General features: G+C 39.6%; 2 protein-coding genes across 2 annotated transcripts; both read left to right on the top strand.

The window, feature by feature from the left end:
• The first annotated feature begins 295 nt into the window (after positions 1–295).
• On the top strand, positions 296–643 carry LOC121156900 (keratin-associated protein 21-1-like). Its single transcript, XM_040980884.1, has one exon. It carries the CDS (start codon positions 296–298, stop codon positions 641–643), a length of 348 nt encoding a protein of 115 aa, XP_040836818.1.
• Positions 644–18998: 18355 nt separating this feature from the next.
• LOC121156657 (keratin-associated protein 21-1-like) lies at positions 18999–19328 on the top strand. The gene has a single exon (XM_040980432.1). The coding sequence runs from the start codon at positions 18999–19001 to the stop codon at positions 19326–19328; it is 330 nt and encodes a 109-aa protein (XP_040836366.1).
• Positions 19329–20197: the final 869 nt, after the last annotated feature.

Here is a 20197-nt window from a genome sequence, read left to right as displayed (position 1 = left end):
ATCTATTTTTACCTTCAGGCATGTGACTTGACTGAGATCACTCAGGGAGAGATCATTCTTGGGCAGAATAACCCTAAATAAAATCATGGTCATCCAAATGATGGGCTCATTTTAAACCAAACAATATTGCTGGTCAACAGTGACAACAACTGTTTGAATATCTGTTGGCCAAGTCAGGAATGAATGGCATGCTCTGGCAATTACTGATGGTATATAAAGGTTCTTGGGAAGGAGGAGACATCATACTTCAGCAACATCTTCTTGCAATTCACTTGAACTCTCTCCTCCTGACAACATGTGCTGCAACTACTACAGCAACTCCTGTGGCTATGGCTGTGGCTATGGCTCAGGCTATGGCTGTGGCTCTGGCTACGGCTGTGGCTATGGCTCAGGCTATGGCTGTGGCTCAGACTATGGCTGTGGCTATGGTTGTGGATATGGTTCTGGCTATGGCTGTGGATACGGCTCAGGCTATGGCTGTGGATATGGTTCTGGCTATGGCTGTGGATATGGTTCTGGCTATGGCTGTGGATATGGCTCAGGCTATGGTTGTGGATACGGCTCAGGCTATGGGTGTGGTTATGGTACTAACTGTTATAGCTACCGACCATTTTGTTTTAGAAGATGCTATTCTTGCTGCTAAAACTGGAACCGTCTGCTTCTGACACAATGCCTCTAAAGATAATGCTAATTCACCGATCCATGCCTTGAGATTTCTGTATCCAACAACTTACATTCTTGATAGAGCTTTTGAGTTCCAACTACCTATTTCTGAAATAGTGTCTGTATGGCTACAGGATCCATGGTATGATCTCGCTGTTTTCCAAATGTCAGCCTTTGCTCTGATGATTGTATTTTAATTTTCTGGGATGATTTTATTGATGACTGTCACATCTGTGGTTGGAGAAGTCCCTTATTTTCAATAAAAAATAAAAGTGATTTCTGATTTCTAATGACTCCTTCTGTACTTGTTTGCGTATTATTCTTTCCTGGTGTGTTTTAATTTCTTTTGAAAATAGAGCAAACAATATGTTGTATTAACCTCAGTGCTTTCATGATAAAACAAGTATTGTTACTATACTTGGATCATAAAAAATGTTTTTCCTAGCTGCTTTTCAAATTTCACATGCTGAGACCTTCAGACAACCCAAAGCACAAACAAGTGATTCTGTATTTTTCAGTTGAAAGTCCAAATGGAATACGCTTTGGAGTGGAGAATGGGACCAACAAATCAGGTCTAGCTGATTGATTTTATAAAGTGAACAACCTACTACATTTTCCATTCTGATGTTAGCGATCTTTCCTCTGACCATCTGCTTTCCAATTTAGCTCCTTCAAGAATCCAGGCTTCTTAGACTCAGTGGCAATCACGTTTCAGCCAGCAGCAAGAAAGATGCTGCAGTCCCATCCCCACAACAGAAGTCTCCATTTGGTTTTTGACTCCTTTAGTTCCCTGTAGCCAGGAAAATACACATGTGATCAACTCCAAGGAAGCTGAAAGTACCCTGGAATGAAGCCACACCCAGCAGAGAGCTTGTCCAGCTGATTGAGAACTATGGTATATTTCAAGGACAAGGAAAATTTCACGTTGTGAGGATGGTAGAACAGCAGCTTTTCTGTGTAATTCTGAAGTTAGCACTCCATAATAGGAGGGAATGCTGATGATTATAGCTCTGAGGAAATCTAACTTATTGCTGCCTTACCTTCCTTGACAATGAAAAACATTCTGGAATAAGGAAGAATATCTTTTATTAGGCATAAATAAGATCATTGACATATCCAGGAAGTGGTCTTCAGTAACACTACATCTTCACAATTTAAAATGTTGTAATTATTTTGGTCAAAGAAAAAATTGAAACCAGGATGTGTGTAAAATGAGAAAATAGTAATTATATTAATAGATATCAATATAGTAATTCTATTACTAGATCTAGAGAGGGTAAAATTAGAGAAAATCTGTGCACATTTGTGTGTATGTATGTGTGCAATGAATCTGCTAGATATTGAGAAAACTGAGTTTTAGTTTTGTAAATCTAATCACATTAAGGGGGAAAGTAACTTACTAACCTTCAAAACTTCTTTATAAAAGAGAACAGCTTTACTTTGATGAGATACTACATATCATGGAGGGTCTAAATTATACAATCATATATCTTTCAGCCACTTAACAAGATTTAAGATTCAAGCTTCAATGGATATTAAAACCTAGTTCCATCTAACCAGCTCAACTATTCAGCCCTCACGGATGTTGTTGGGTGTCTCTCTGTCTAGCCACTCCAGCCCCTGTCCAAGTTTTAGTGCCCTTCCGTGGGGTGGTAACCCAAGAGGGAGGAGCCCACTATTTCCCTCCCAGGTTACTCCCACTCCTGGATTATGCACTCTCCAGGTGATTCTGTGGTTTGACTTAACAGAATTAGCCCCCAGTGCCAGCTTCTGCCAGCTGATGCTGCAGCTAAGCCCCAACAACCCTCACTCACTCTAATTGTAGATTGCACCAGTAGGAATAATCAGCCCACCCTGGCTTTTCCCTGATCTAGTCCACGTGAGGCTCACAGGTGATGTAGCCCTGCCTAGTCTGGTCTGCCCCCATCCCGACTCACTCTTTCCAATGAAAGTGGTTGACCAGCAAGGAAGCCCACATTCCCCTGTAGGCTTTGTCTTCTCCCCCTGGTTTTCACATGTGCTGTTTGGGCACTACAACCATATTTGGTACAAGCAACCCCACCTTGGCATTCCTTAATGTGCACTGGTATGTGTTGCAACCGAACCTGGCATGACCCACACTCTAATCTGGTGCTTGAATTTGCCAGAGGATGATGTGAACAGATTCAGCCTGGTCTGCCCCCAACCCATGCCAAATGTATGCCAGTGGGATAATTTCCATAGCCTGTTCTGGGCTGTTTCCTTTCATGCTTCTTGCACTTACCTGCAGGGGCTGTGTCCTGCCAGAGGAGTTGCCCAGGCTCTTCCATCAGAACCTCACTCAATGTCAGATTTTGCACATACCAGTGTGTCCATGAGCCAGCACTATTCCATTCACCTCTTGTCCTAGCAGAAACAGTGGCTTTTCCTAACTGGCCTTCAACCCATTCCGGTTCTTGCTGTTGGATGTTTCAGTCCAGCTATGGGTAGTCCATACCCACATACAGCCCATACATGGCTCAGTAGGAGTTGAGACCTAGCCTAGTCCATTCCACATCTACCCTGGTCCTCCAGAACACCAGAAGGTGTTGCACTCTGGCCCCATCTGGTGCGTCCAGTACCAGTCCACACTTGTGCCACGGGAGACTACAACTGTATCCTGATCAGAACTCAGTCCCTATTCCAGCCCATGTGCCCCTTAGTGGGAACCTCCACCCAGCTAGGATGTCCCCTTAGCTCCCCACCTGGCCTGTTCCCAGCCAGTGTTCAGCATGCCAGTGGTTGCTCTGACTCAGCTTGGCACAGCCCGTCACCTGTCCCGACCCCTGCCTGAGACACTGTGGCTTAGTGTCCCTGACTCACGCAGACCAGTAGATGCAAGAACCTAGCTGGGCATGTTTTGTGCTTCATTCTGGTTTCTGATTTTACTTATGGGCTAAGGTTTGCTCAGTTCTGCCCGCTACACTCGTTCCATTGCCATTTCTCTAGGTCGGACCTGGTGGGGGTTATTGTGGGTTGCTCTTACTAGGTTGTAGCTCACACTAGTTTGTGTGAGGGCAGAGTGTGTGCTGTGAAGAGCCAGGCTGGCCTGCAACACCCATTGGTTCCAGTGGAGGACAGGGCTGGAGACAGGGCCAACCCAGCAATTGTAACCACCACCTGATTGGGACTATGGACTGTGCTGGGCCCTTTACTTGCTAGTACATACAAGAATCTGGTCTGGGAACACCTTTGACAGGGTTTCTTTGGAGATCTCCCAATAGAACTGCCAGATTCAGAACCCTAACCATGAAAGACAGAGGACAGAACAAGTCAATCAACCACCTCAGCTATATGTTGGCAGTGAAAAACTGGGCAGATGGAGACTCTATGATAGACTATGTCAATCAGTGAATTCTTCAACGACCTCATCGTGCTTGGAGTGGTGAGAGTGGCAGCAATTCAGAACTGTTGAACTATCTAAATCACTTGAGCAAGACCCTTGGAGCATGCCTGGGGACCTGGGGTGGGTGGGAGACTGGGTGGGGCTTCTGCCTTAAAATCCCCTTTTACCTTAGATATATGAAGGAAACAATATGGAACTAATTGTCTTACCCATTTTCCTGTAGCGCTTGAACATTTTTACCCTAATTATGTAAAGATTGTCAAAAAATTAATTATTTAATATAAAAAAGATTCAAGCTTCAGCCATATGGTATGATTAATTTGAAAAAGAAAGATGAAATACTTAGTCTCTTTCTTTAAGAACTTAAAATCTTCAATTTTATCCAATATAATCAATTATATACCTGAAGGATAGCAGAGTACTTCCAGGTGTTATGAAGATACCAAAATGCTTTCTGCCATAAGGAAGCATAACTCAGTCAGAATATATAAAAGGGATGACTGCAAAAGAGTTACAAATAATTTCTAAAAAAAAAAAGATATCTGAATAAAGTAGCTGAATTCATTAGTTACATGAGAGGGAAAAATATAAGACAGGAGAATTTAGATAAAGAAGCAAATAATCGGCAGTTAATTGACCGAACTGTAAGCCTCCCTTGGAAACTTTTAACTTTTAGCCTCACTTGGTAACTGCAGTGGTTACCTGTAGAGAAATTCTTTGCTACTTTAAGGGAGTTATACTATCCAATATGGTATCACTGATCAACTATAGTTATTAAGTACTTAAACTTTGGATAGCTCAAATGTGAACTATGATTGTTGTGTTAGAGGGTAAGTAAAAAACTGCACATGAAAAGATACAGGATAAGAACGTTCATGGGACCCCTCCACAGGTTGGGGAATCTGTCCATGTTATCAAAGTACAGGGAATAGCTAAGTTTGTGGCAGAAAGACCACAGATACTAAGCTTGTAAACTTCAGGTGGCCAGAAAGCTAATTATTTAATCTGGGATAGTTTGTACAATAAATGGTTGTATCACTGTGTTTTGGGTGAGTTTCACAAAGTAGCTGAGATTGAAGAATTTATAATGAGTAAAAAGTGGTTGGCCCACAGTTCTAAAGCATGGGAAGTCCAGAATCAAAATATCAACCTTCATGCTCTGTGGTGACATGGTGGAAATATCCACAAGGGAAAGGGCAGAAAGAGTGAGAGAAGGAGCAGGAAGGAGAATACTCACCCTGCTGTGAAAATCAGTTCTGTTATCACGGTTATCATGATGATGGTCCACTCATGAGGGGGGATCCTGAAGGCCTAAACATCTCTTAGAGATCTCACATCATACTATCTTCACAAGAAATAGTAAATTTCAACCTCAGCTTTGGAGGGGAAAACATTCAAATTGTAGCAATGGGGCTGAGCATTGCTGCACCTGTTTAGACACAGGAAAGACTTAACTCACTCCACACAAAGAGGAAATCCCATATTGTTTAAACATGATTGTGAAATTATTAATGCTCAAGAGGGAGGTGTGTGCTTTTAGGATTTTCAAAGCCAATCGTTAAACCATTAGTAACACGAAAGTAATCATCGTAGAAGTGTTGACACCATGAGCTTTGGCAAAAATAGATACTTCCTTGCCACTCCAGCAAAGATCATCAGCCAGTTAATCAAGTGTTCACTACTTTATGAATGACTTCAAAGGACGAGTGAAATGTTCTGAACATGGGGAGTTGAGGAATAACACGTGCTGATAGCCTGATTTTCTCATATCAAATGCATAAGTGTGTTCCCAAGTTAGATGTGCACATTCAATAGCTATGAACTTTAATGTAAGTTGTGATACAAAGTCATAAGCCCTGGGACTGTGAAACCTAGGATCTTTTTTTTTTTTTTTAAGATTTATTTATTGTTATTGCAAAGTCAGATATATATAGAGGAGGAGAGACAGAGAGGAAGATCTTCTATCCGATGATTCACTACCCAAGTGACGGCAAAGGATATGCTGCACTGATCCAAAGCCAGGAGCCTCTTCCAGGTCTCCCACATGGGTGCAGGGTCCCAAGGCTTTTGGCCATGCTAGACTGCTTTCCCGGGCCACAAGCAGGGAGCTGGATGGGAAGTGGAGCTGCCGGGATTAGAACTGGTGCCCATATGTGATCCTGGCGCGTTCAAGGCCACTTTAGCCACTAGGCCCAAAACCTAGGATCTTGATCACTATCTGTACATACTTGTTTTTAGAACAAAGCAATGTTTTAATTGCCTTGTAGAAATTATGTTTTTACAAATTTATTTATTTTATTTAATTGAAAAGCAGTGTTAGAAACAGACCTGAAGGAGAGAATGTTGCTATTGTTAACTGTAGATACTGAACTGTATCTTTGAAATTGGCTGTGGAAGTCAATTTCAATGGTTCTCATTGCAAAACACTAAAAGATCTTAAACAGGTAAGGTGACAGATGTGGTCTTTATTTCATAACATATTTGCACAAGAATATCACATCATCACTTGTACACTGTAAAGTTGCACAATTTGTCAGTGACACTTCAATACAGCTGGAAAAATGAGAGCAATTTCCTGCTTTACATTTATTCTTGTAAGAATCAATTGGAGGGATAAACAACAACATGACTCAGAAACTATAAATGGAGATGAAACATCACTTTTTATTATTTATTAGTTTTGCTATGTAACATTCAATCAATGAAACAAAACAATTTTATAGGTAGAAAAGATTCTACAGATATTATTCAATGATTTGAGAGTGTCTATTTTCTTTTTTAAAGATTTATTTATTTTTATTGGAAAGGCATATCATATTTACAGAGAGAAGGAGAGAAGGCGAGACAGAAGAGAAGATGTTGCATTTGCTGCTTTGCTCTCCAAACTGCTGCAGTGGTTAGAGCTGAGACAATTTGAAACCAGGAGCCAGGAACCCCCTCCACATCTCCCATATAGATTCAGGGTCTCAAGGCTTTGGGCTGTCCTCTGCTGCTTCCCTAGGCTATAAACAGGAAGCTGGATGGGACGTAAAGCAGCCACGACATGAACTGGTGCTCATATGGGATGTAATTAAATAGAGTACCCACATTTGTGTACTGGGATGTACAGGAGAGTTAATGGCGTTTGGAGTTAATGTCTAAGTTGAGCTTGATTATGTTTCACAAGACATACTTGTTCAACACGTAGGTTACAATTGTTCTCATTTAGTTTCAGTGTCTTACACTCTTGTCAGATTCCACTGAATAGTTTAAAGCTTCAGGAAAGCAATTGTCCTTTTGAAAGTCCTGTTTGCAAAATACCAGGTCATTAGATATATAGGTTAACAATATGCCCTATAATTATCTAGAGGAACTGTTTAATAGAGGCTATCATATTGAGATGTGAAGATATAATGCAGTATCTCCACTTCCAAGTCAAAGGTGGACTATCAAAGATTCTGGATGTTGCAATTCTCCATACGTACAATGTCAGGATACTCTTAACTAACAGAACAATGGACTTATGACTATTTTCTGAAGGACAATATCATTGTAATGAAATAGAGGAAATCAGTGTGGGGAGAGGAGAAGGGGAAATCCCAGAACCGTTTTAACCATATCACAGAATAAACAATCAGTTCCAAAAAGTCCTGCTTGCCATTGAGCGAACTTGAATTATTCCATAATCTTTCTGGAAGACAGAAGACCACATTCTGGTCATAGTCTACATGTAAACACACCTCCTCTTTACTCTGGATTTCTATAGTTTGACAATTCTAAACAAACATAGTAACTTTTTCTAACATGCTTTTTCATTCTGTTTTGTTTCAGACGTGTTATTGAATAATGTTTTAATTTTCTATTTCTACAACCAGTTTAAGGGATCAAGGGGGTTATTGGCTGTTGTTTTCAACTACATATGTTTGGTTTCTGTTCTGGTTTGTCAGTTCCCATGAAAGAAATGCTTAGTTACCCACCGAGGTTTATGCTTTCAATCTACTTTAATCAAGGATTTGTTCTTAAACACTTTTGTTTAAAAACTTTGGGTCTGTGAACTTTTGGTTTCCATGCTAGTTAGGATTAATGTGCATATCAATACACACAAACAAATGCACACATGTACAGAATACTACTAAAATGTTTGTTTGAGAAAAATATAAATGGTGCAGAAAATCGGTTGGAAGAGGAAAGGCAGAAGCCTTATATGTTAAGAGTTCAAGTAATGTGGAAAGTGTTAAATGGGGCTGTGCTTTGGGTGACGTCATAAATGAGAAGGAACAGTTCAGCGTTAAGAACTTCATGACAGTAGAACTTCTTAGGCATTAACAATGAAAGATAAGAGCAAAATCTTGGAGATTAACCATCAAAATGTATATTTCTTCTCACTCAACACAGTGAAGTCTATAGAATGATTGAAAATTATGTATCAGAAAGACTGGTTTTGCAAAATTACTATGTCTAGGGTTGCAGATGTGTGCTGTTTTTCTAGAGACTTTAATTAGGGTAAAGTGAATGGGTGATTATGATGTTTAAATTCCACAACACAAGAGCTCATTCTAACACGTGATACAATCTGAAACAAGAGTGACTTCCTCTTCAGGTGCTGTGTTCCTGGATATATTTAAATCCAAGCAGCCTCATCCACCACTAGTGTCATTTTAGGGATAATAATAAACACAGGGAGTGCAGTGAAATAAACTGATGTTACATATGCATTTCTGGCTTCATCTGATTCTAATATTCTACAGTTTAGGAAGGCATTGTGTGTGGATTGTGATTGTGAAAACGGTGATGCTAATGCCAGAAACACCCTGGAGAACATCATTTCGGATCATTTGTTTCCATATGCAGAAAAAGAGACCAGCTGCGACGTGCTTGGCTGCAAACGTCCATTTGTCAGTTTAGATAAAGACTGTAAGAACTGGAGTCAAGTTGGAACTACTCGTGTATTCCCAGGTGTCCTGTAGCCTCAAGAGAAATTACAGTCTTGAGAAATGGAAGGGAACAAGATGTTGGGTGAGTGGGTGGATTGACATTCTTACAGCCCTAGAACTACTTCCACTTATTGAGGTCCTTTTTTTTTTTTAAGAAAAAGAAATTCATTCATTTATTAAAAAGCAGAATTACAAAGTGGTAGAGGGAGACACAAGGGAATGATTCTTTCATTCACTTTTTTTAATCTCCAAAATGGCTGCCACTATCAGAGCTGAATTAGGTCAAAGTCAGGAGCCAAGATCTTCATCTGGATCTCCCATGTGGGTAGCAGTGGCCCAAGCAATTGTGTCATCTTCTGCTGCCTTCCTTGGCACGTTAACATGGAGCTGGATGAGAAATGGGGCAGCTATAACTTGAACCAGTACACATGTGGGATTCTAGTGTCTTGGGTCACAGTTTAACTCACTACACCACAACATCCACCATTTCTTGTAAACAACACATATCCATGTATGCAGTGAATGAAGAACTGAATTGTCTCATCCCTGAGTTTCCAAAATGTGGGGGATATATGAAAAACCATAGGTAACATATATTAATATTTTACTATAATATATATTATAATATTGTTAAGCTAAGGAGTGTTTGGGAGAAACAGGGAGGTGCTGGCATCAAGAATAAACAAAGAGGTGAAGAATATTTCTGAAAAAGAGGAGACATTACATCTGAAATAGTAAGGATTAATAGGAGTTGGCCAATCATACAAGAGAAACAGTTTTCTAGAAAGGGGAGGAAGTGGTAATACATCTTGGAAATGTCCATACACTGGACTTATTGCTCTAGCCACCATCTTTCTTGGTATAAAAATGATCATTTAGGTGAGCCAAAACCATCAGATCACAGCAGCAGGTAGGCAAAATTCTACAATGACTTCCTACGAGCTATACTTATAACCATGGTAAAGAGGGAAACAGTTGTGCAATGAAAATAAATGAAAATTAACATTAAAGCATGGGGCCAGAGGCAACCTCTCTTCCGAAGTGAGAGGAATCCAGTTGAGCTTTTCCTCTCTTAGGGTATCAGATTTCTTTAACACGGTGATGATAGTCCAAGCCCACATCTTCGTTCCAAGTATGGGCTAGCAACTGGAGCCTCTAGGAAACCTTCCAGTGATCAGGAAAAGAAAGAGAATAGCTCTTTGCTGAGCACACAAGCTCTTTGAACTACCTCTCTTAAGAACACCTGCAGCTGGGACTTTGGCCTTTGGCTAACTGCAGACTGCATGCACAACACCCTAGCACAGTTTGTTCTCAAGACGCTCAGTTCAGGCTTGTTGTAATCTTTTTTTGGATACTGGTATCCTTCCTGAACAGTCTCCAGCAAGGGTAATTATACAGTAAAATGGGCTATTATCATATAGAGATCCCTGTTACATCAGTGTTCAAGAACTTTATGATCAGATAATGAAATTTTATGTAGTATAAAAAGGAAGAATGCATCGCTGGGCTTGGTAATATATAAGTTGTGGAACTTAAGTTTCCTAACCTGTAGGTATACCAACTTCTATGTGATTATTTATCTATCTTTCCCACATGTTCACCAGGATCTAATACATAAAAATACATGATGCAATGCAATTAAAATTTACAATTTGTAAAACATCCATCAATGATATTGTAAAGGACAAATTGATTTTCTTGAACCAAGTGACTATGTTGAATTAACAAAAAGTATCGAGGAAAGTCTCTAGGAGTGAAAATACAACATCAGAATATTATCGTCACGCTTCTTTGGATTTCATAGGGGCTCTGCAGCCTGGCATATTGGATTTCTGGATTCCAGACATCAGCTCCAAAATTATTAGATCAGTAAGAAAATCCAAGTTTTTAGTCAAGCGTATCTTAAGTCATATTCTCAAATATAAATCGCCTGAACCTTCAAAGAACTTTACAATGCAAAACATATCTTTGAAATTGTGTCTTGAGATGAAGGACCGATTGAGAGAAATTTTCCTAGTAGACTTGTAATCAGCTCAAGACAAAGACTAAATGACAAAAAACAAAGATGATGCTTCAATACAACTGGAGAACCTGTAATGAGTTCTCAAGACAGATGTTGTAACTACGAAAAGACCATCTCCTTTAATTACTGACTGAGATAGCTTACACTTACTTGGCATTAAATACACATGTTTTTGCATGAATCATAAAACTTGGTGTCACATATTGATTCCTCCTGCCAATTTGTAGATAATCCGTGGTAGGAATTGTGGTGAATTACATTCAAACTTAAGAACCATGGTTCAGTGTGTATCTGAAACCTTACCTTCTGGCACCATCTGTGCTACCTATTATGGGACCTGGGGACTGGATCTGGTAATGGGTAAAACTATAGCTCCAGACATGGATGTGGATATGCACTTGGCTATGGCTGTGGTTGTCTTGGTCCCAAAACATTTGACCACAGAAGGTATTTCTCTTGATGCTAGATCATTATCCTACATCATGCATCTGAAATAACATTTGAAGATTAATAATTCCCCTTAAAGATGCCCATTTTATCAGCTCTACTTTCATGGAAAGATTGAGTTCAATTGTACAAGAACTTTCAAAAACATGTTTGCTACTGATATGAACGCTGTCATTGTGTTACCCAAAGACAAAATATTTAATTCCAATAGAATTCAAAATGAATAGCACTGTTTCTCTTACTTTTTGGTCTAAAAAGATAAATATTCTTTAGGTGTTGGACATAATGCTTTTATCAGCAAATAAATTCTATTCTTTTTGCTTATTTGTGTTCTTTGTATTATAATCACCATGAACTTCAATATTTGTGTCCTGTCTTGAAAACTGGGTGACCAGTTTGTTAATGGAGTCCTAGGCGTATTTACTCTTTATTACCATGAATTTCCAACCATCATATGGTTTTGTCTACTACCGGATTTTAGTAACTCTTGGTATTAAATAATGAAAGGCTTCCAAATTTCTTTCTTTTCCAAACTTTTGACTATTCTTTTTTTTTTTTTCATCTAAGCATTTATTGGCTTTGGAATCTCTGCACATATATCTTGCTGAGATTTTCATTAGTTTTGGATTGCATCCATAAATAGTTTTGAAAGAATGAACTTAGCAAAGTTGAGTTCAACTAGTATGCACAGTATTAGTATATATTTAGATCTTCCTTGATTTCTAAGGTTTTAAGGCAGCATCGAACAGTATTACTTTTCTCAGGTTAGGTATAATTATCTAGTAGAAAGTAAGAAAATTTGTAATACCAAATTAAGGATGTTGAGATGTTGAGTTATATTACTAATGTATGCAACTTTAATTTTGTTTGACACTATCTACCCAAATTTGTTTATTCCCTATAGCTTAAAGACATATATACCTTTGTATGTATAAATAAAATTATGTACAATTAATTCTAACATTTTGACTGCCATAAAATAAACAATTTTTAAAAGAAAAAACTTGTAAAAAAATTTGTATTCACAAAGGGCAGATTCGAATGGGGAAAACAAAGGAATTAGAAAGCAAGTACACATTATCTCACTAAACAAAAACTGGTAAACAATTATTGTCGTAAGGTTTTCTAATTCCTACAGAAGTCATGATTATCTCTGATCTGTCATTTCAAAAACATGTCAAAATGAACAGGTGAGAGAGTGTTGAAAGCAGAGCAGAGAACAAGGGAAGTGTCTCTCCAGGGAAAAGCCTTCACCATTCCTGGGGAACGTCAGCAGGCTGGGGGTGATAGTCATTGCATAGACACAAGAGCAAGGATTACAGACAGGAAAAGGCTGGATCACAAGGAAGTGCTGTCAAGAACCAGATTTCCTAGGATTTTGTGCACACAAATGTCCTGGCAACAGCAACTTAATTTTTCTCTGCTTCTTTGCTAAATTTGCATAAACACTAAAACACAAATTTATGCCATTCTTGACCATTTTACAAATGTATTACATTTTATAAAAACATGAACTCACAAACTTATAATCTTATACTATTTCCAAATATGTGAATGGATTAGATTATATAAGCAAGGAGGTAGTTCATTAGGAAGATACTAAAAAGATACTATATTTAGAAATTATTATAATTGAGAGGATGCATGCAATGGTTTACACTTGCGAATCTGCAAGGTTAACTCAAAACAAAGAAGGTGAGGCTATGAGTTGTAACACTTTACACTGTGGATAAAGAATTAGGCAACTTGACCCCCCAAATTTTAATCATTATATAGAAAATAAATTACTATTGATATTCTATTTCCAGAAATTGGAATTAAATGAACAAGTCTGAATGATAAGAGGACACACGTCTCAAAATGTGGTGATTTTTTAAACATAAAAGCCAAAAATTGCAGTTGGATGATGGAAGAGATTACACATCTCTGAATATAATTGAATTTGTGCTCCATTGTCAAAGATTCTAGAATTTAGGATAAAATTATTCTTTTGTATTTATTTTTTAATTTTAAGTTTCTGATTTATTTTTTAAATAATTATTTATTTTTTATTGGAAAGGCAGATTTCAGGAGAGAAGAGGAGACAAACAGAAAGATCTTATTTCCACTGATTCACTCCCCCAAATGGCCGCAATGGCCAGAGCTGAGCTGATCTGAAGCCAGGAGCTTCTTCTGGGTTTCCCCACATGAGTACAGGGTCCCAAGGGCTTATGCTATCCTCAACTGTTTTTCCAGGCCACAAGTGTGGAGCTGGAAGGGAAGCAGAGCCGCCCAGATGTGAACTGGAGCACATATGGGATCCTTGTGGCTGCAAGGTGAGGCTTTAGCCCCAGTATGCTGGACCCAAGTACTAGTTTTCATAGGGGAACATTAAAACAAGAGACCATGGGCCCGGCGCGGTGGAGCAGTTAAGGTCCTCGCCTTGCACGCTGGGGATCCCATATGGGCGCCGGTTCTATCCCAGCAGCCCCGCTTCCCATCCAGCTCCCTGCCTGTGGCCCGGGAAAGCAGTCGAGGACAGCCCAAAGCTTTGGGACCCTGCACCCGCGTGGGAGACCTGGAAAAGTCTCCTGGCTTCGGATTGGCATAGCATCGGCCGTTGCGCTCACTTGGGGAATGAATCATCGGATGGAAGATCTTCCTTTCTGTCTCTCCTCTCTGTATATCCGCCTTTCCAATAAAAAAATAATAAAAATAAATCTTAAGAAAAAATAAAGAGACTATGTAGCTATAGTAAAACCCTAGCACTTCTTTCTACTGCAAGTCTTAAAAATAGATTAATTCTATAACTTAAACAATGCCATCTAACGATAGAGTCATTCTCTGGAAAGAAGTGGTGTGTTCTTAAAAAGCAACAGGAGAAGGTAAAACAAATTTAGCAAGTTGACCAGTTTAGAAAGTGGCCAGAGGGCCTGGTGCGGTGTCCTAGCAGCTAAAGGCCTTGTCTTGCATGTACCAGGATCTCATATGGCTGGCGATTTAATCCCGGAAGCTCCACCTCTCATCCAGCTCCCTGCTTGTGGCCTGGGGAACACAGTGGAGGACGGCCCAAAGTCTTGGGACCCTGCACTCATGTGGGATACCTGGAAGAAGTTCCTGGCCCTTGGCTTCAGATTGGCTCAGCTCCAGCCATTACAGTCACTTAGGGAATGAATGATCAGATGGAAGATCTTCCTCTCTGTCTCTCCTCCTCTCTGTATATCTGACTTGCAATAAAAATAAATAAATATTAAGGAAATAAAAAAAAAAGAAAGTGGCCAGAACTGATGAGTACATTTTCAATTTATTCAGGTTTTAAGATTTTAATATGGCTATTATCTACAACATCGAATATATATTTCTCTGAATGTATGCATCAATCACTTTTTAAAAGACATTTTCAAAAGTCACCACCCTTCCTCATAAATGAATCACCCTTTTACAATCATATTGTTTATAATAATAAAGAATCACGATCTGGCACGTTGACTCCACTGGCCAATCCTCTGACTGTAAGCACTGGTATCCCACATGGGCACCAGTTTGTGTCCGTGCTGCTCCAGTTCCCATCCCGCTTCCAACTTGTGGCCTGGAAAGTCAGTAGAGGTTGGCCTGAAGTCTTGGGTCCCTGTATGCACGTGGGACACTTGGAAGAAGCTCCTTGCTTCTGGCTTCATATCAGCTCAGCTTTGGCTATAGTTGTCATTTGGGGAATGAACCAGCAAATAGAATGTAACTCTGTCTCCTCCTTTACAAAATAGTAAATAAATATTTTTTTTTTAAATAAAGACTTCAACAGTGTACTGTAGGACTTGGCTTGATGGCGTATCTTAAGGCTCAGTAACTATGGAAACCCGTGTAGTCATGAATAGCTATTTTGGAATAATGTTCACATATTAGAGAAGAGAAAGCAGATGTCCACATCCACACTGAGCCACAAGATTGTTTTGAAGTCATTTTTATTCCCATTTGGAAGCTGCAAAAACTGAGGTTCTCACTACTTTACCAGGATAATATAGAGAGGGCTGTATTTGAAGTACAGCATGTGAGACTTGAACTTGCATTCATATGGGACTACTGTACTGCAGGCTCAGGTTTAACCTGCTATAAATGTCAGGGTGCTGGCCCACTAGACTTCTAATTTTAGACTTCAATTACGTGTACAGAGGCCATCCAATCACATTAAAATCTTGTGTCAGGTCCAGAGGTAAGCCCTGAGAATTATTTTCCCTTGACCATTATCTCACTGTCCTGTGTTTGAACATACTGTGGAGTGTTGGCAAACAGGATATTTAAATCTTGAGAAGCTAAAAGCTTTTGTGAGAAGGGTACCTCTCCATTTTGGGGGAAGGCCACTTTTTTGCCTCTCACTAGTGGCTAGGAAAATCATACTTTCAAATGAGCAGAACAGGGACTGCTCAGCCACTTCCTAATTGCTTAGATGGCACAAATTGGAAGGCCTTCCCTTGGTGGGGATCCAACTGAGAGACATTGGTTCAGTGAGAGGTCTAGGGATCTTTGAAAACCCAAGACACTTTCTGGTGTCTCTGCCTCTCTTCTTTCAGGAGATAGCTCATCTCCCAGATCTTTCCCAAGAAGTGCTCTTCCAGACCCTCTTTGCAATAAAACTTATCCTCTGTCCATGATTGACTCCTGGCTTTTTATTCCTCTGTTAAGTTGAGGAGAGAACCCACTGAGCTATGCTGATAACATAAATGGCATAGGAATTGGTGGTATCAGGCAAGACTTATTTGTGTGTAAATGGAAAATCAAGGTTAGAGTGTAATGTGTCACTAGAAGGCATTGCTTATTTGAATTTCCAATTAAAAAATGGTTTTGGACCAGAATCCCATGTATCATACAGACAATGGGAGAAAGTGGTGCCAAGCTAAAGGGCAGGCAAGAAGCATCCGTGAGGGGCTCAGAGAAGGATCTCAGATGGTTGGGCACAAACTTGCTCTATAAGCCATGGACTGGGTGGCTTTGGGGAGGTCATTCCTGGAAACTCTCTGAAATCCTGAAATCTTGAAATAAGACACTCTGCTCCAGGTTAGCAATTCTTCCTGAGACTACCAGCTGTTGAGTGGGTCTACTTGAATGCCAGTGTGGCAAAGGCCAACTTGGTGAACGATGTTTCCTGGGTCTGAAGATACACAGCTCAGGTGGACGCTGAGGAAAAGGAAGCTGTGCTGAGTCTGATCCGCTTTCAGAGGCCAGAGAAGATGAACATCACTGCCTTGCACCTGATGTCCATTCAGGACTTCACCGAAGTCTCCCCGTTGCTACATTAGACAGGAAGAGGTATCCCTAGAGGCCTTACCAGCCAATGGAGAATTTATAAATCTGAATCCGAGAGCAAGCCCTGGTCCTTATATCCCAAATGGATGATTAGAATAATACTAATAAAAAAACCCAAAATGAGACAATTCTAAAAAAAGAAATTTCCTCGAAAAGTCAATATTATTCTTGCTACATTTGTAAGGCTCCAACGTGGAGTTTTGGAGTTTGGTCAAAAAGAGTTTCAGCTGCTAATACGAATGGACAGAATTCTCAACCCCTGACTTTTTTTAATCCTGGTCCCTGTGCAGGTGTTTGGGGTAGCTGGAACAGCTTCTGGGGATCCTCTGAGCCACCCAAGACTGTGGCCGCTCTTGGCTCAGGACAGGGAAGGTGGTACCCACCACATACTGCCATTTTGGAAAATGTAGGCTTGATCCTGGCTGCCACTCTCTTTCACATGAGGGCAGCCTCTCAGGAGCCCAAGTTGGGACTCTTGACGCTATTCTGGCTCCTACCCCAAGACCCTGTGGAGTCTCAGCAGCAACTCAGCCACTTCCCAGGGGGAACTGCAGACCCACCCTCAGGGTCCTTCAAGGACATCTACACCATTTGGGTTGGGCCTGCTAGACAAAAAGGAATGTCTGATGACTTGGGAAATTGTTTCATGTCTTTGATACTTGAAGACCCTTGGGTAGGCTTAGAACTAGCATACATGAGGGATATAAGGCAACCAGTATGCATTGCAGCACTAAGAGCTTCAGGGGAAAAAGGAGATGCATTTGATAATATTTGTGAAATTTATCTGGAAGCTTCAACTGTCAGGAACATTTGGACAAAGTTTTAGTTGTAAAATTAAGTTGGACACAAGGAGGATGACTGAATAATTATAGAGCTTTTGGCGTTTCTCATCAAGTCAAGCATTATTGGTATTAGACCAGAAGTTAGGATGATTTTATTATTCGGTTATCTAAAAGTGCTTATTATTCTTTTGAAGATTTATAGCTACTGTATACTTAGTACTGCAGATTAAGTAATGGACATTTGTTCTTTATTATTCCTCCCGATTTTTAAAAATGTGTCTCTCAAAACAAGATGCTATTTCGGGGAAGAAATGGGAGATTCCAATCAAGAAAATATTGTGGAGTGATTAAATCATGTTGACTGACACATCCACAGGCTCACATACTATTTTGAACACATACAAAATCACTGTTCCTATATTTTATTGACTATAGTCATTATTCTGCCAGTAGATGGTTAAATCTTATTTTTCCTTTCCAACAGAGTCATTGTGCATCTTTATCAGCAGCTTTCCTTTTTCCTTCTCCACTCATCTCGTCAAAACTGTTGTTGATTAATTGCATTTTTGTTGGGAGTATTGATGTACAGCACCAACCTTGAAAGACGTAATTTGTAGGCAGACTGTTTATAGCTGGACTTAATTCAACAGTATAGGAGATGTTTAAAGAAAGCATGTTCCTCCATCTAAACTGAAAATGTTATAAAAGATTCACGCTTCAATAGTAAATGACAAATATCCCTACATAACTACATTTGAACAACAATTTTAACCAGAGAAAGAAAAGAAGCTCCTAACAGATTTGGAAAAGGAGATGAGGGATGATTTTACTCACAGGAAGGACAGCATTTCAGGGAGTGGATTGGGGATGTTGAAATACTAAATTTCTAAACTTGACAAGTGATATACAGCGTTCAAATGTTTAAGTAGTAGAATAAAATGAGCATAAAGAATAGGATTATAATGATGGTCAAAACATGGGGCAGGATTTCCTACATAGAAGTTATTTGCAAGAACCTCAACAGCAGCCTGAAAACAAAGTTATTTATAGGTGCTCTGTATTTAGCTGATGTGATATTTTACATCATGGCTATGACATAAAATTTTAAAGCAAAATTTTGTTAGTGTGAAGTTTTGGTGTTCATAAAAAGTACACGTATCTCTTTTTAACACATTCATATTTAGGTCCTCTGTGTTTTGATAATGTAGTATGTTACATCATGGTTATGAAATGAAATCTTCAAAGCAAGGTTACATTTGTATGATTTTGGGAGAGTATAAAATGTACGTGTTACAAGGCTAGAAAAAGTTGTTAGGGAAGCAGTGGGTAGAGTAGGAATTCCTAGCAAATTGGTTCTTACACACAGTGAGGTCATTTTAGGCACATGCCTATAAAATGCAAAAGCAGAGTCCATGTGAGGTATGACCCATCCATCCCAGTGAGTATATAAAGGTCTTGGAAGAGTACCTGACATTCAAACTTCAGTAACATCCTCCTGCTCTTCACCTGGAACTTCATCTCCTGACACCATGCGTTGCAACTACTATGGAAACTCCTGTGGAAGCCATGGCTATGGCTCAGGCTGTGGCTATGGCTTAGGCCGTGGATATGGCTGTGGCTATGGCTCTCATTGTGGCTCTAAGTGTCGTTACGGCTCTGGATATGGATATGGCTCTGGATATGGACATGGCAGTGGCTATAGCAGTGGCTATGGCTGTGGCTACGGCTCTGGATATGGATATGGCAGTGGCTATGGCTGTGGCTATGGCTCTGGATATGGATATGGCAGTGGCTATGGCTCTGGATGCTACGGATACAGGCCATTCTACTACAGAAGATGCTCTTCTTCTTGCTGCTAATCATCTCACAGATCTTCATTTGCTTTTGACATGACCACTCTAATTCAGGTCCAATTGAAAATCCCCCTGCCTTTTAACTGCATTATGAAATGAAGATTAATGTTTATGTGTTGAAGTTTCACTAATGATTGTCTGTTGTTGGAGCCCAAATAGTCCATCACGAAGACAGAAGATACTGTTCACTTCACAAATTTGTGAAGAATCTTAGATTCTTTCCTTTGTCTCTGTGTCTTAGCATTCTAAAGATAAACAGGAGTATTATGTGAGTGGCATATACTAAAACAGAAGATGATACTGAGTCCTTAATAAAAGGTTTTGTTCACTAAGTAGTTGTGTCTCCTTTGTATAAGTGTCATTATTGATTTCAGTTTGTGACATCATTGAATGCAATGATCACAACTTAAAATGCAAAACACTTTGTTGATTGTGTAATCAATGGCTCTCTCATGTATTTATTATTAATAATTTAAGTTGGTTGTTTATAAAACACATTTATTTTGGTTAAAGGTTGATGAAAATTGCTAGGGAAGCAGTGGGTAAATCAGTAATTCCTAACAAATTGGTTCTTATACACAGTGAGGTCATTTTAGGTGCATATTTGTAAAATAAGAGAGCAGAGTCCTTGGGAGGTAGGGCCCACCCATCCCAGTAAGCTCATAAGATTTTGGAAGCATACCCATCACTCAAAGTTCAGTAACATCTTTTTTTTACTCTTCTTTTTTTTATGATACAATTCCATAGTCTCTGGGATTTCCCATCTTCCTCCCCAGTTCCCTTCTTCTTCTGCTACTGATTTCCTTTCTAGTATTACAATGGGTAATCCTTCATGAATAGTCATGAGATCACCATTCTGCTATCGAAATGTTTCC

Source organism: Ochotona curzoniae, unplaced genomic scaffold (genome assembly GCF_017591425.1).
Source record: "Ochotona curzoniae isolate NIBS_2020 unplaced genomic scaffold, NIBS_Ocur_1.0 contig_3498, whole genome shotgun sequence".
Classification (NCBI taxonomy): Eukaryota; Metazoa; Chordata; class Mammalia; order Lagomorpha; family Ochotonidae; genus Ochotona; species Ochotona curzoniae.
Note: the sequence above shows the minus strand (reverse complement) of the source record. Positions and strands in the feature narration are given on the sequence as shown.